The 12627-nt window shown below is 40.8% G+C and overlaps 1 protein-coding gene across 1 annotated transcript in view; it reads left to right on the top strand.

Moving 5' to 3' along the window:
* Window positions 1-12627, top strand: part of Pde3a (phosphodiesterase 3A) — a 264258-nt gene that overhangs the window by 215766 nt on the left and 35865 nt on the right. The window contains exons 4-6 of the mRNA XM_027430188.2: window positions 61-215; window positions 4869-4993; window positions 10724-10943. Of these exons, the coding sequence (XP_027285989.1) occupies window positions 61-215; window positions 4869-4993; window positions 10724-10943 (500 nt within the window). The remainder of the gene's footprint in view (window positions 1-60; window positions 216-4868; window positions 4994-10723; window positions 10944-12627) is intronic.

Below are 12627 nucleotides of genomic sequence, written 5' to 3'. Positions count from 1 at the left end.
TTTTACATAAGAGTTAACAATCTAAAATATGGTTGGTGATAAAGCGAATTTTCCTTCCAGCGCCTGAGAAGAAGTTTGCCCCCAGGCTTGCTGAGAAGAGTCTCCTCGACTTGGACGACCACCACCTCTGCCACAGGTCTGCCCACCTTGGAGCCTGCACCAGTACGGAGAGACCGCAGTGCCAGCATAAAGCCACACGAAGCACCTTCACCCAGGTTAGAGTCCACTCCACTGGCTCCATGTCTCCTCAGAGGAGTTACTTGCCAAAGAGGATCCATAAAAGAGGAGAGGCCCAACCAGAGTTACTGAGAAGTGAGATTAGAACTTACCACATTCTCATGCTTAAATTCTGAGCACGTTAGGGCCGGACTGGAATGACTAAGAGCGGGTTGGGATGACCCTATGGCATTGGGTGGAAAAGCCTAGGGCAAGAGTGAGGGCACACTACACTTTACCTGCTTTGAGATCCATACTGAGAGCTAACTTGAAGGCATGTAGCCTAACATTTACATACAATTCTTACCGTGGCCCCTCAGACCTGCTGGGCCTTCATTCCTGAAGAATTAGTAAGAATTATAGATCAAAAAGTAGGTATCATCTTCTCAACACTTGGATGCATTCAAATCTTTTAAAATGTCTCTGTGTATGTGCACTTATATGTATGTGTGTATGCGTTTTCTGTTTGCATATGTGTATTTGTGTGTTTATGTATGTGCATGCATGTGTATGTGCATGTTTATGTGTGCTTGCATGTGTGTACATGTTTATATGTGCACATGTATAAATGTGTATATGTACGTGTCTGTATGTTTATTCATGTGTGTTTATATATATGTGTGCATGTGTATTGTGTATATATGTGTATACGTGCATGCATGTATGTGTTTAAATGTGTTCATGTATGTGTATATGTGCACCTGTGTGTTGCATGTGTATATGTGTATACATGTGTCTGTGTATATGTGTTCATGTATGTGTGTATGTGTGTACATATGTGTGCATTTTATACATGATATGTACATGTGTATATTTGTGTATGTTTCTCTGTGTAATGTGTACACTTGCCTATTATGTGTGCGTGTGTGTCTATGTGTGTAAAAGTACATGTGTATGTGAGTGTATATGAGCATGTGTGTATATTTGTGTTTATGTATGTGCATTTTTGTGTATGTCTATGTGTGTATATGTGTGTGAGTGTATGTATATGTGAATAAATGTATAAATGTGTACATATGCATTTATGTACATGTATGTGTATATATGTATATGTATGTGTATATGTATATATCTCTGTTCATGTGTGTATATTTTGTATGTGTATGCATGTCTGTGTATATGTATGTACATATATGTCTATATATGTATACATGTGTGCATATGTGTTTGTATGTATATGTGTGTGTATATGTGTGTATGTGCATACACATACACTTGCATGTTTTCTGCGCCATACCCTGAGTTTTACATTTTATTTAGTATATTAATAGCATAATAAATTGCAATTTTATGTGTAAATCCACTTTCCATCACCTGATACAGATTAAGGATTATTTAGTGGTCCCCATCTGTGATTTCTCAGATTTTGCTGTGGGGCTTTGGAGTCATAGTACATCAAGGCAGAGGAGCCTGAGTACCTTGTAGCTGCCAGGACGGACAGAAGGGAGAGGAAGCAGGAGAGAAGGAGAAGACAAGGGCTCATTTCCCAATATGCCCTGCAAAGGAACAACCCCACTGACCTAATTACCTTCAAAGGCTGGGTCTCTGAAGCTGCAGACAAGCCTTTAACACATTGCCCTTGAGGGAAATTCAAGATTCAAATTCTGTTAGTGACTGAAAGGCCAAAATTTAAAAGGCTAAATGTAATATTAGAATCTAAAATGAATTTATAAGAAAACATAACTAAAAAATGTGCTTTTAAAGGGGGTTACTTTGTCTCTGCTTTACAACTTAGAAGAAAATTAGAATACTTTGTATGACATCAATAATTACAATAACCTTACCCTATAATTACAGAATTATGAAATATACCTATCAGCCTATAGTGACCAAATGACTGAAAATATCCATGTCTGTATGTAAATATTTAATAACAATGTCTGAAGTAGTTTCCTCTGCATGACAGCAAGGTGGTGAGCTGAGCATGGGAGTGGCAGCCCCTCAAACCCTGAGACTTGAGTGAGGACAGACTTCCTTTTCATTTAGTGAAGTTTTACTTTTCCACATACAGCACAGTGACTGAACCTGCTCATGCGTCTTTACCAGCAACTGGGCCACCTTCACCCTTAGCATTCTGTGTATAAATTACTTGAGCCCTGCACTTTGAAACCCAGTAAGCTCTCTACCAAAGGGCTCCCGAAGAGCTGCCCTGGCCAGGGACTGCATAGGTCAACTCATCACTGGGAACACTGTACAAATTTCACCATGTGATGGCTTTGGTAAGCAGACTGGCTGCTTGAATTTCTCTCTAGTTTTTCCTGTGGGATACTTATTTTCCTTGACCCTATCCCAGACATGCTTATTGTGTCTTTGTCTTTCTTGAAAAACTGTGTAGCATCTCTCTACTTATTGTCCTAGAGTGGCCCTGACTCTCAGTTCTTACCTGTTCATTAGTTCTAAGCAGGGGTAAGCCAGCACTAGTCATTGAAAAGCTGACAGGTATGCAGACATGACCCTGAACTATAATGAATTTAAATGACATACGTTGATTCATGCTGTTTTATTAATAGTATAATATAATAGATTAATATATAGCAGCTTAAAGTGGGGGTAGATATAGGTAGGACTTTATTAATTCTTGACTTCATTGTATTCCATTATATAAACTTTTCAAACTAAACACATTTTAATTGTTTTTAGACACACTTCTTTTGAAGTGTTTTTTTTAATTTCATGAATTCATGTATATATGTACTACATCTGTATAGTATCTTTGGACGTCAGAAGAGGGTATTAGATCCTCTGGAACTGGAATTACATATGGTTGTGATCTGCCATGTTGGTATCAAACCAAGTCCCCTCGAAGAACAGTCAGTGCTCTTAACCACTGAGCCATGCCTGAAGATCACTTTTAAATATTAATTGGCTGTAAAAGAACAGAGGTAGACAGTTTTTGAATGAGCCTCAATAAGATACCTTTTTAAGATGTTAAAGGATGTTAAGCTCTTCCAAATGTCTACATGGATGAGTAATAATTTACCAACCATATAATAGTCTGCAAAATGAAGAGTTAGACAATATATATTACATAAACTTTCATAGTCAATTTTAGCAGTTACTCAGGCAAACAGAATGGGTGAATAGAGACTATTAACACAAGGAAATCACTGACTATGTAATACACAAAGTTTTTCTTTTAGTTTCTCATTCACAAAATTCCAAGCATTCAAAAAAGGCTAAAGATGAAATTTTTAAAGATGCCTTGAAACAAGCATTTATTTAGGATTCAAATGTTCTTGACAATTGCTGAAGCTCACTTCAACCTTCAAATGTCTCCTCCATTGTGTATGTTGTAAGCTGTTTAGGAAAGTCAGAGTGAAAGGAGACTTTTAAATTGTAATCGTTGAACAAAACTCTCATGTGGAGGGGTTCATGAAGTCCCATCCCTAACTAACTAAGGAGCTCTTGGCAATTGATGGTTTCTGGGAGAGGTAAAACCCCTGTTCCTCAGGACCATCTCCGAATTATACGTCATTGATTATATGTCTTATATGACAAACTATGCATCATGATTCATAATTCCATCAATTTCAGGGTTGTTTACAGATCAGACACATCCTGCTCAATCTGCAAATTATAGATTTTCAACCTCCACCAAATTTACTGGTGCATGAAAGGACACACAGGTGCTAGCAAAACAGAGGACAAGGGCTTTTCACTGGGAACTGTCCAAGGTTGTCAACACAACTTCCAGAATTCTCTTCTCTCCCAAATGAGGAGGGTGTACAATGTCTTCCACTTCCACTTGTAAGGTTTGAAGCAGTATGTAAAGAGAGATTTTGGTGTGGAAGGCCTCTAGGAATCCCATCCCACTAATTATATGGCTTCTGTACCCTTCTCTAGGCCCAATCCTCTGAGGATTGACTGATTCCAGATTTGTTTACTGGGAGCAACTTGATGAAACAAGTCTTTGCTGATAAATGCATTCCCTTGACAAAGAGAACCTGTTGCCTCTCCCCTAATCATATGATCAGTAGGTTAGCACCATGCCCATTATGAGTGTATTTCAGTGGGGTGTGACTAGGACATCACATTCTTTCCAAGGTGCCACCAGTAAAGAGGAATCTTAGGACATTGCTCCAGGATGCTGCTAACAGTTTTCTTAGAAAGGCAATGCTGAGTTGCCAACAGAGAAATGACAGGGTACAGGTCTTCTTCTCATGCTCTACTTGCTAAGTTCAGTACTGCAGCAAGACATTGTTACTGAGTGGCATGATCAAATATTAATTACTGAGTGTATAGTCACCAACAATGTTGTATAACAAAGAGCACCTAAATAAGCATGATGGCATCTCTAGTCCTATAAGGGCAGTTGCATCACTGTCATTGACTCTTGTAGATAGCTTTTGAAAAAATCTGTAAAGAACATGACTACAAATGCTGGAAAGGGTGTTTCATTTCTATGGATTGGATAGATTGGCAACAACCTGTTTGCTTTTGGTAGTCTGTGTTTAATGAAAGACAGATACATAGTTGGAGTCAAAGCTGACTTAGCTTATTCTGTCAGTTGCAATTTAAATGGTCTGGCAGCAACCTAGGAAGAAATACTCATATTGGTGTGTCTGTTACAGAGGTGGAGGCTGGGGTCTGGCAAGGTGTGCTCAGTAACAGTTGAGTAATCACTCTGTGGTCTTTAATTGGTGTCTTTATAGTGCTCTCAATCCCGACTCTTGGACTACGCCAGGATCGATGACTCTTACCAAGAGCAGATCCTTCACTTCATCTTACACCATCTCTGCAGCTAACCATGTAAAAGCTAAAAAGCAAAACAGGCCAGGTAAGCAATGTACTCTCCAGGTACACAGTTTCATTTTCTAGGCATACACTGTGGTAATGAACTGTAGCATTAAAATGAACAATAAAGTTTTAGTTGGGAAAGTGGAAGGAATTGGGAGATTTGCCTCTCTTAATCCAAGTCCAGGTTCATGCTGGGATCTGTAAATTGGGTTTGCTGAGATACAGTTATGATTCTAGCATTTGGTGGCTGATGCAGGAGAAATAAGAGTTCAAGGCTTTGGAGAGTTTGGAGTGTTTACAGGGGTTGCAACTGTGGCAGAGGATGGGAATTTGGTTGCCAGTGCTCATGTCAGGCAGCCACATATAACTCTACCCTCCAGGGGATCCAAGACCCACTTTTCTGTTCCCCCAAGTATTACATGCATGTATACACACACACACACACACACACACACACACACACACACACACACACACACACACCACTTTATTATATTTGTCTCTGAATTTCCCTTCCAGAATTTAGGTGAGGGCCTAGGCTGCTCCTCTGACCTCATCCTTCTGAGCAGTGCAAACAGTGAATGTCTAATGTCTCATGGCTTTATAAAAATTCTTCTTGGGGTTTTTCAATTACTTTCTGCTTCATTCCTGAATCTTCTGTCTTCAGCAGCTTAAGAATGTCAGTTTTGGATGAATGAGGACCCTCTTTTATCACTGTGATGCTGGACATGCAAGTCTGGTGCCATGGCAGCTGTGAACTCCAAAATCCATGTCATCACCCTCATGCCTTGCTAAAAGCTCTGCTGGTGGCCTCTGTGGTAGCTGGGTCCTCTGCTAAGACTTGCAGCCTCCTCTGTGCCAACAGGCAGTAGATAGAGCTCTGAGGGGGAACAGCTGGTAGGATTGTGGCTTACCCTTTCTTGCTGTCTTCTGGGAACCTAAGCCCTCAGATCTTGGTCACTGCCTTTACCTTGAAACCCTTCCTTCTCTCCCTTCCTTCCTCCTTCCCTTTCTCCCTGCCCCTCCCTTATTTTCTTGCTTTCTTTTTCCTCTCTCCCCTTCCCTCTTTTTATCCCTCCCCCTCCTTCACTCTCTGTTATTCTCTCCCTCTCCCCCCTTCCTTCTCATCTTTTCTATCTGTTCTTAAAGAAGCAAGTATAGGTTTACTACTAATTAGCGTATAACAGGTCATCCTTAAAATGATGAGATTTGTATGGGAACCATTTGAAAATTCCACTGATATTTCAAGAGCTGCCTTTTGAAAGGCAAACATGACATTAAGACATAGGACTTGGAGAAGGATTCCTGGTTGCTCATCTTTCTCTGGTTGTCCACTTCCCACTTGGTCCCTCCTCTTGAAACCATCACTCAATTTGATTAAACTCTTTACTGTTGATTTTAGGAAGACACTTTCCCCACAGAGTCTTATTCCCCTGCAAGTATTACAGTCCTTAGAGCTGTGAAGATGTTTGTTAAACTTTGTAAGATGAACATCTTCAGTGAGCTTTACTAGGACCAGACAGTGCAAGAGGATGGAGACTAATGATTAACTGAGATGCCATGAGACAAAAAGGGACACCCTCTCTGGCCTTCACAGACATGTATGAGGGAGGAACCCAACACACACTGTGCATGTACACACATCTCACCACACACACCGAAAACATACATATATACACACATACACATCACATGTACTTACCACAGACACCACATACACATTCACACATGATATATATACCACAGACATAAACACTACCTACATACACAGACATCATAAGCACAAAAATGAGTTTTTTTTTCCGTTACCTTTAATGCCATTGGTATTGATGAACAAAAGAGCTCAAAGGAGGAAACTGAGGGACAGAAAAGTGAAGTAATCTTGGCCCTTCCTTTTGTCCTTATGTTTTCATAGTAAAGAAAAAGCAAGGACAATAATTTTGAATTGTCAAATTTGCATTAGAGGTGCTCAACTCTTAAAGCTGGTATTAATATTCCCAAATGCACAAAACTCAGAAATCTGAAATCCTTCCCTCTCAAGCATTAAGGGACATTCTGCCTGTGTCTGCATTGATGATTTATCTCTCCATCTATCTGAAGACTGGTGCATAGAAATGTGTGTCCTCTGGCTATACCATCCTTCATGTTTCTTTTCTAAACTTACAGTAACCTTTGCACTATCATCTTCTAGCCTACCCCGTCCCCTACAATCTGCTTTTCACTGTTGGCACAGAGACCTGGTGCTTGTCAAAGAGTTCAAAATAGAGAGAGCAAAGAACTATAAAAGCAAACTGCTTCTCTGCTGCACATCTATTCAGAAGTTCATCCCAGGAGCCTTAAAGTCTGCTTATTAGTTTAAATTTAGTTAACCACGGAGTTTCAAGAACCCTAATGGCCATACAGCTTTTAAAATGCTTATTTAAGTTTGAACCCCCACAACTCACTCTACAGCTATTAGCTCCCAGCTACTCAAACAAAATCAGTCTTCTCATAAATTACCCTCAGAAAACATTTGTGTCCAGATAGAAATGGAGAAATTTCCCAACGAGCTTTGAACTAATGGTCTGGAAAAAAAGAAAGAAAGAAAAAAGAAAGAAAGGAAGGAAGGAAGGAAGGAAGGAAGGAAAGAAAGAAAGAAAGAAAGAAAGAAAGAAAGAAAGACTTACAAAAAGAGGTGGGATGGGCCGAGGAGACAGCTCTGTGGGTTAAGTGCTGACTAAAGACTGGGTTCAATCCTCATCATCCATGTAAACAGCCAAGCCAGGCTGAGATCAGCCTGCCATTCCAGCACTGAGGAGGAAGGGACACCAGGATCCCTGGGGTTGGATGAAGACCAGTCTAGGTATATCAGTGAGCTACAGGTTTAGTGAGAGGCTCTGTCCCCAAAATCAAGGTGAAAAGCCATTGGTGAAGACAGGGAAAATCATATTAGCCTCCATACCCCCATACACTCATGAACATACAAAAACTTGTATATACACAAAAGATAAAAGAAACAAAAATAGTAGACATGTACCCCCAAATCTCAGAATTTGCCACAAAATGATGGAGCCAGTGCCTACAGCAATGCTGATATATAGGCTCATCTTTTTAAGCACAGACATTTAATCTTGCCAGGTATCTTTAAAGCCCAGTCAGGGTCCTGACCCAGAGACCTGGGATAAAACCAAGCACCACTGGAGAAAAAAAACAAATATCAATGTTATGATGCCTAATGATAGTCTGCTATACTCAGAAATTGGTGCCTAGCCCAATAGTCATCAGAGGCTTCATCTAACAGCTGATGGAAAGAGAGGCAGACCCACAGCCAAACATTAGAAAGAGCTTGGGAAAACCTACAGAAAATGGAGAGGAAGGATTGTAGGAGACAGAGGAGTCAAGAACAACACACACACACCCATACACACACACACACACACACACACACACACACACACACACACACACACACACACACAACTAACCTGGGCTCACAGAGATTTAACTGACAACCAGGGAGCCTGATGGGACTGACCTAGGCCCTTTAGTTATATCTGACAGTTGTGTAGCTTGGTCTTCCCGTGGGACTCGTAACAGTGGGAGCATAGGCTACTTCTGACTCTTTTTCTGGCTTTGGGGAACCTGTTCTTCATATTGGATTGCCTTGCCCAAATTTAATACTTGGGGAAGTGCTTAGTCTTAATGCAATTTGATATGACATGTTTTGTGGCTATTCATGGGAGGCCTGCCTTTCCTGAATATAAACAAGGAGGAGTGGATGGGGGAAGAGGGGAGATAGGGAGAGACTGGGAGGAGAGGAGGGAGGGGAGACTGTGGTCAGCATGTACAAGAAAGAAAGGGAGGGAGGAAGAAAAAGAAACCCCAATTAGATTAGCTCCTACCTTTTCCCTCATGTTCTCTTGTGAGCTCTTCCTGACTCTGGCAACATGTTTAGTTACTCTCCCTGGATCAAGGTGGGTTCATCTATTAAGTACAAATGAGAGGGATCATTCTGCTGGTTCAAGAGCAACACAGAAATATGGTGCAGGGGCTTGTTGGGGAAGTTTTCCACCATGGTGAAGATGAGAACCCCTCTCATCCCAGGAACCTAACAAAAGTATAAAAAACACCAAGGAAATCATTCTACAAATTATGATATTCCACACCATGGAGCAGAAAACATTGCACCAGGAAAAGTCAAAATTTTAAAGGAACTGAATTTTGGACACAAGACTGCCTTGAAACAGCTGCCAATTAGCTACACGCACAGCTAGAAATGTGATATCCAGGGCTATCAGTTTCCCCTAAGATGGGATAAGCAGCTACCTGTGAATGACTTGAAAGTCAAAAGACACTAGCCCCATCTTATAGAGTGAGAGCTCTAGAGAATCCCAAGTCAGTGCCATAGACAGACCTCTGTTACGATAAATCTTTCCGCCAAAGCTGCCTGAGCCCCATCACCACATGTGCAGTTTACGCCAGCCGCCCACCTGAGTTAGGGCCCAAATGAATACACAGAAACTTGTATTAGGTACAATGCTGCTTGGCCAATGACTAGGATTCTCATCTGTTAGCTCAAACCTATACATTTTATAAGACATATCTTATCGGACACCTTATTGGTGTCCCTCCTTGCTGGTGGATCACATCGTGCCGCTGGACAGGAGCAGAGGGGAAAAGAGAGCGACACTTCCTTTTTCCTCTTCTTAAATATGAGTCTCCCTGCTATGTCACTTCCTGCCTGGATCACCACTTCTCTACTACATTTCCCAGAATCCTCTTTGACTCCTAGTCCCATCTAACTTGCTGTCTCATTGGCCAAACAGTATTTTCTTCAACAACCAATAAGAAAAACATACACAGAAGTACTTCCCCCATGAGACCTCCTCACACTGTAACATCAATGTAAACGTGGGAAATCTGACACAAGTCCCCAGTTTTGAAGTTGAAACTTTAGGTCCCCTGTGTAGTTTGTGTTGGATGTATCATGTTTTAATGTTCTCTCCAAACTTACTTTTCTCAGAGTTGTTTTCCCATAGAAATGTGCCTTCCACTGGGTGTGTGAACAATTAAGAAGTCTACCTGCCTCCCCCAAATTATCATTTTCACTTTCATATCTTAAGTTTCCCATACCTGCCACTGTATGCTCTAGATGAGACTTTAAAACAATAGTGAGGCTGGATAAATGGCTCAGTGATTAAGAGCACTTGCTGCTCTTCCGTAGGTTCCGAGTTCTATTACCAGCACCCACATGGGGACTCACAATCATCTAGGGAACTCCACTTCCGGGGGATCTGGCGCCATCTCCTGGCCTCCATACGCTTCTGCACACATGCAGGGCACATAAACTCATGCAGGTCAACACACATGCAAATAAATATTTTTTTAAAATGCAATTGTTTCTTTTAAAAGGCAGTGAGTTTTGTTCCAGCTGAAAATGTCCAGACATGTGAGAAAATTGTAATTGATATTCCAGATCAGGATGACAAGAGAGAAACGAAAATGGGAAAAGAAAATAACAAGGTTCCGCCCTGAGGTTACTTCAGGCTTTAGTGGATGTGTGGCAGCCCTAGTAGCAATGTTTCAGGATGACTTACTGGTCATATTCCCATGGCATAGAGACACCCAGGCACATGTCCTGTCTCTAGGTGGTAGCATGAAGATGAGATCAGATCTGGGGCCAAGCATGGAGCTGGTGGCTACTACTAATTGTATGGATATAGGGTGAGGGTGACAGGAAGGAATCACGTTTGCATTGTTGAATGGCATCATTACTCTCTTTCTCTTTCAGGTGGCCTTGCTAAGATTTCACCTGTACCCTCGCCCTCCTCCTCACCTCCACAAGGCTCGCCTGCCAGTAGTCCTGTTGGCAACATTACTTCAGCACAGTTTCCAGAATCCCCTGAAATAACTGCCAAGCGAGGCCCTGGATCTCACAGGGCCTTAACTTACACCCAAAGTGCCCCTGACCTGTCCCCTCAGATCCTGCCTCCACCTGTCATATGTAGCAGGTAAGAACCTTATACTATAACATATTACATTATATATATATATATATATATATATATATATATATATATATATTATATACTATATATATATAGTATGGTGTTATGTTTAAGGCTATAATAGAAACCTAATTGTTCCATGGCTCCCTATAAATAGAAACTTCATTTCCCGTTTAGTCTGAACAGATCTTTGGAGAGAGTACAAAATAATTAGCAGTATATATTTGTTTATATACTGGTGGGTGATGGATAAAATATGCTTTGTGGGCTGGCAACATGGTTCAGAGGTTAAGAGTGCTTGCAGCTCTTACAGACATCCTTAGTTAGGTCCCTAGCATCCTCACCAGGTGGCTCATAATAGCCTGCAACCCTTTTTCTCGGGGATCTGATGCCTTCTTCTGCCTTCCAGGGTCACCTGCATTCATGTGAGCATACCACACACAGACACATACATGTAAATAAAAATAAAAGTTTAAATAATTGAAATAAATAAAATACTTAAATTTTCATAAAGTAATGTGATGTAATTGATTATTTTGCTGGAATGCTTTTGTTATCCTGTGACTATTTTATATTGATTTTTAAGGCATTTTACCTGAAACGTGTGTATTTCATTTTAACTCTTCTGAAATGAATGAATAATACATCATGAATTATGGCTTGACGCAATTGGTTCCCTGAATGAAATTAAGCAAATTATTTCCTCTTATATCATAATTAAACAGAATTATAAGCTGGTAATGGGGGTGAGTGCTTAAAACCCTAGCACTCAGGAGGATGGCCAGGGGTTCAAAGACAGCTTGAACTACACAGAGAGTCTGAAGCCAGCCTGGGCTATAGCGTGGAAAGTCATTTCTAAAAAAGGAAGAAAAGAGGGAGGGATGAAGGAAGAAAAATAAAAAAATAAATGGAATTGCCCAGGATCATCAGAGGTTGATTAAAGGAGATCTTAATGTACCTGAAGTGATTATTTTTTTAACCAACATTGACCATAAAATGAACACACCTCCAATTACTGATGAACATTTTTGTTGTTCTTCAGTAATGTCTTCATTTTGGATGCTTTGATCTTAAAGGATTAAATTTTTAAGATTTACCTTTTTTATGTATTTGGGTGTTTTGTCTGCATATGTGTGTATGCAGTGCCCTACGAGGCTAGAGGACGATGAGAGATTGGCTGGGACTAGAGTACAAGTGGTTGTCCACTACCTTGTGGGTGCTGGAAATCAAACCCAGGTCCTCTGGAAGAACAATCAGTGCTCTTAGCCACTGAGCCATCTCTCCAGTCCCTAGCATTGTTTTTATGTAGAAAAGAGGCCAGTGTTTATCAGCACAATGAAGATTACTTTGGAATGTGTTAGCAGCATCATGCTTTCTTGTGTCTCATTTCTTTATCAGGGTACTCTGTTTAATAGCTAACAACGGATACTAAGCTTCACACATTTCATTTGCTTGTAGCTTGTCTGTAAACTCCCTATGTCAGTTGTCACTTGTAGCATACCTGAGACCAAGAAGGAATGGTCTACTTCTACTTAAGGCTTCTGTGGATTCATTCAGCAGTTCCTTGACCTTGTTGTTTTGGGGCTTGTAGCAAAGCAGAATCCCAGGGAAGGAACTGTCTAACTAAGGATGCTTTGTTCTTGGGGAAAGTGAAGACACAGAGAAGAGAGACTACAGATCCCAACTG

The sequence above is a fragment of the Cricetulus griseus genome, chromosome 8 (assembly GCF_003668045.3).
Source record: "Cricetulus griseus strain 17A/GY chromosome 8, alternate assembly CriGri-PICRH-1.0, whole genome shotgun sequence".
NCBI lineage: Eukaryota > Metazoa > Chordata > Mammalia > Rodentia > Cricetidae > Cricetulus > Cricetulus griseus.
The sequence above is the reverse complement of the archived record's forward strand: the minus strand, read 5'-3'. Positions and strand labels throughout refer to the sequence as shown.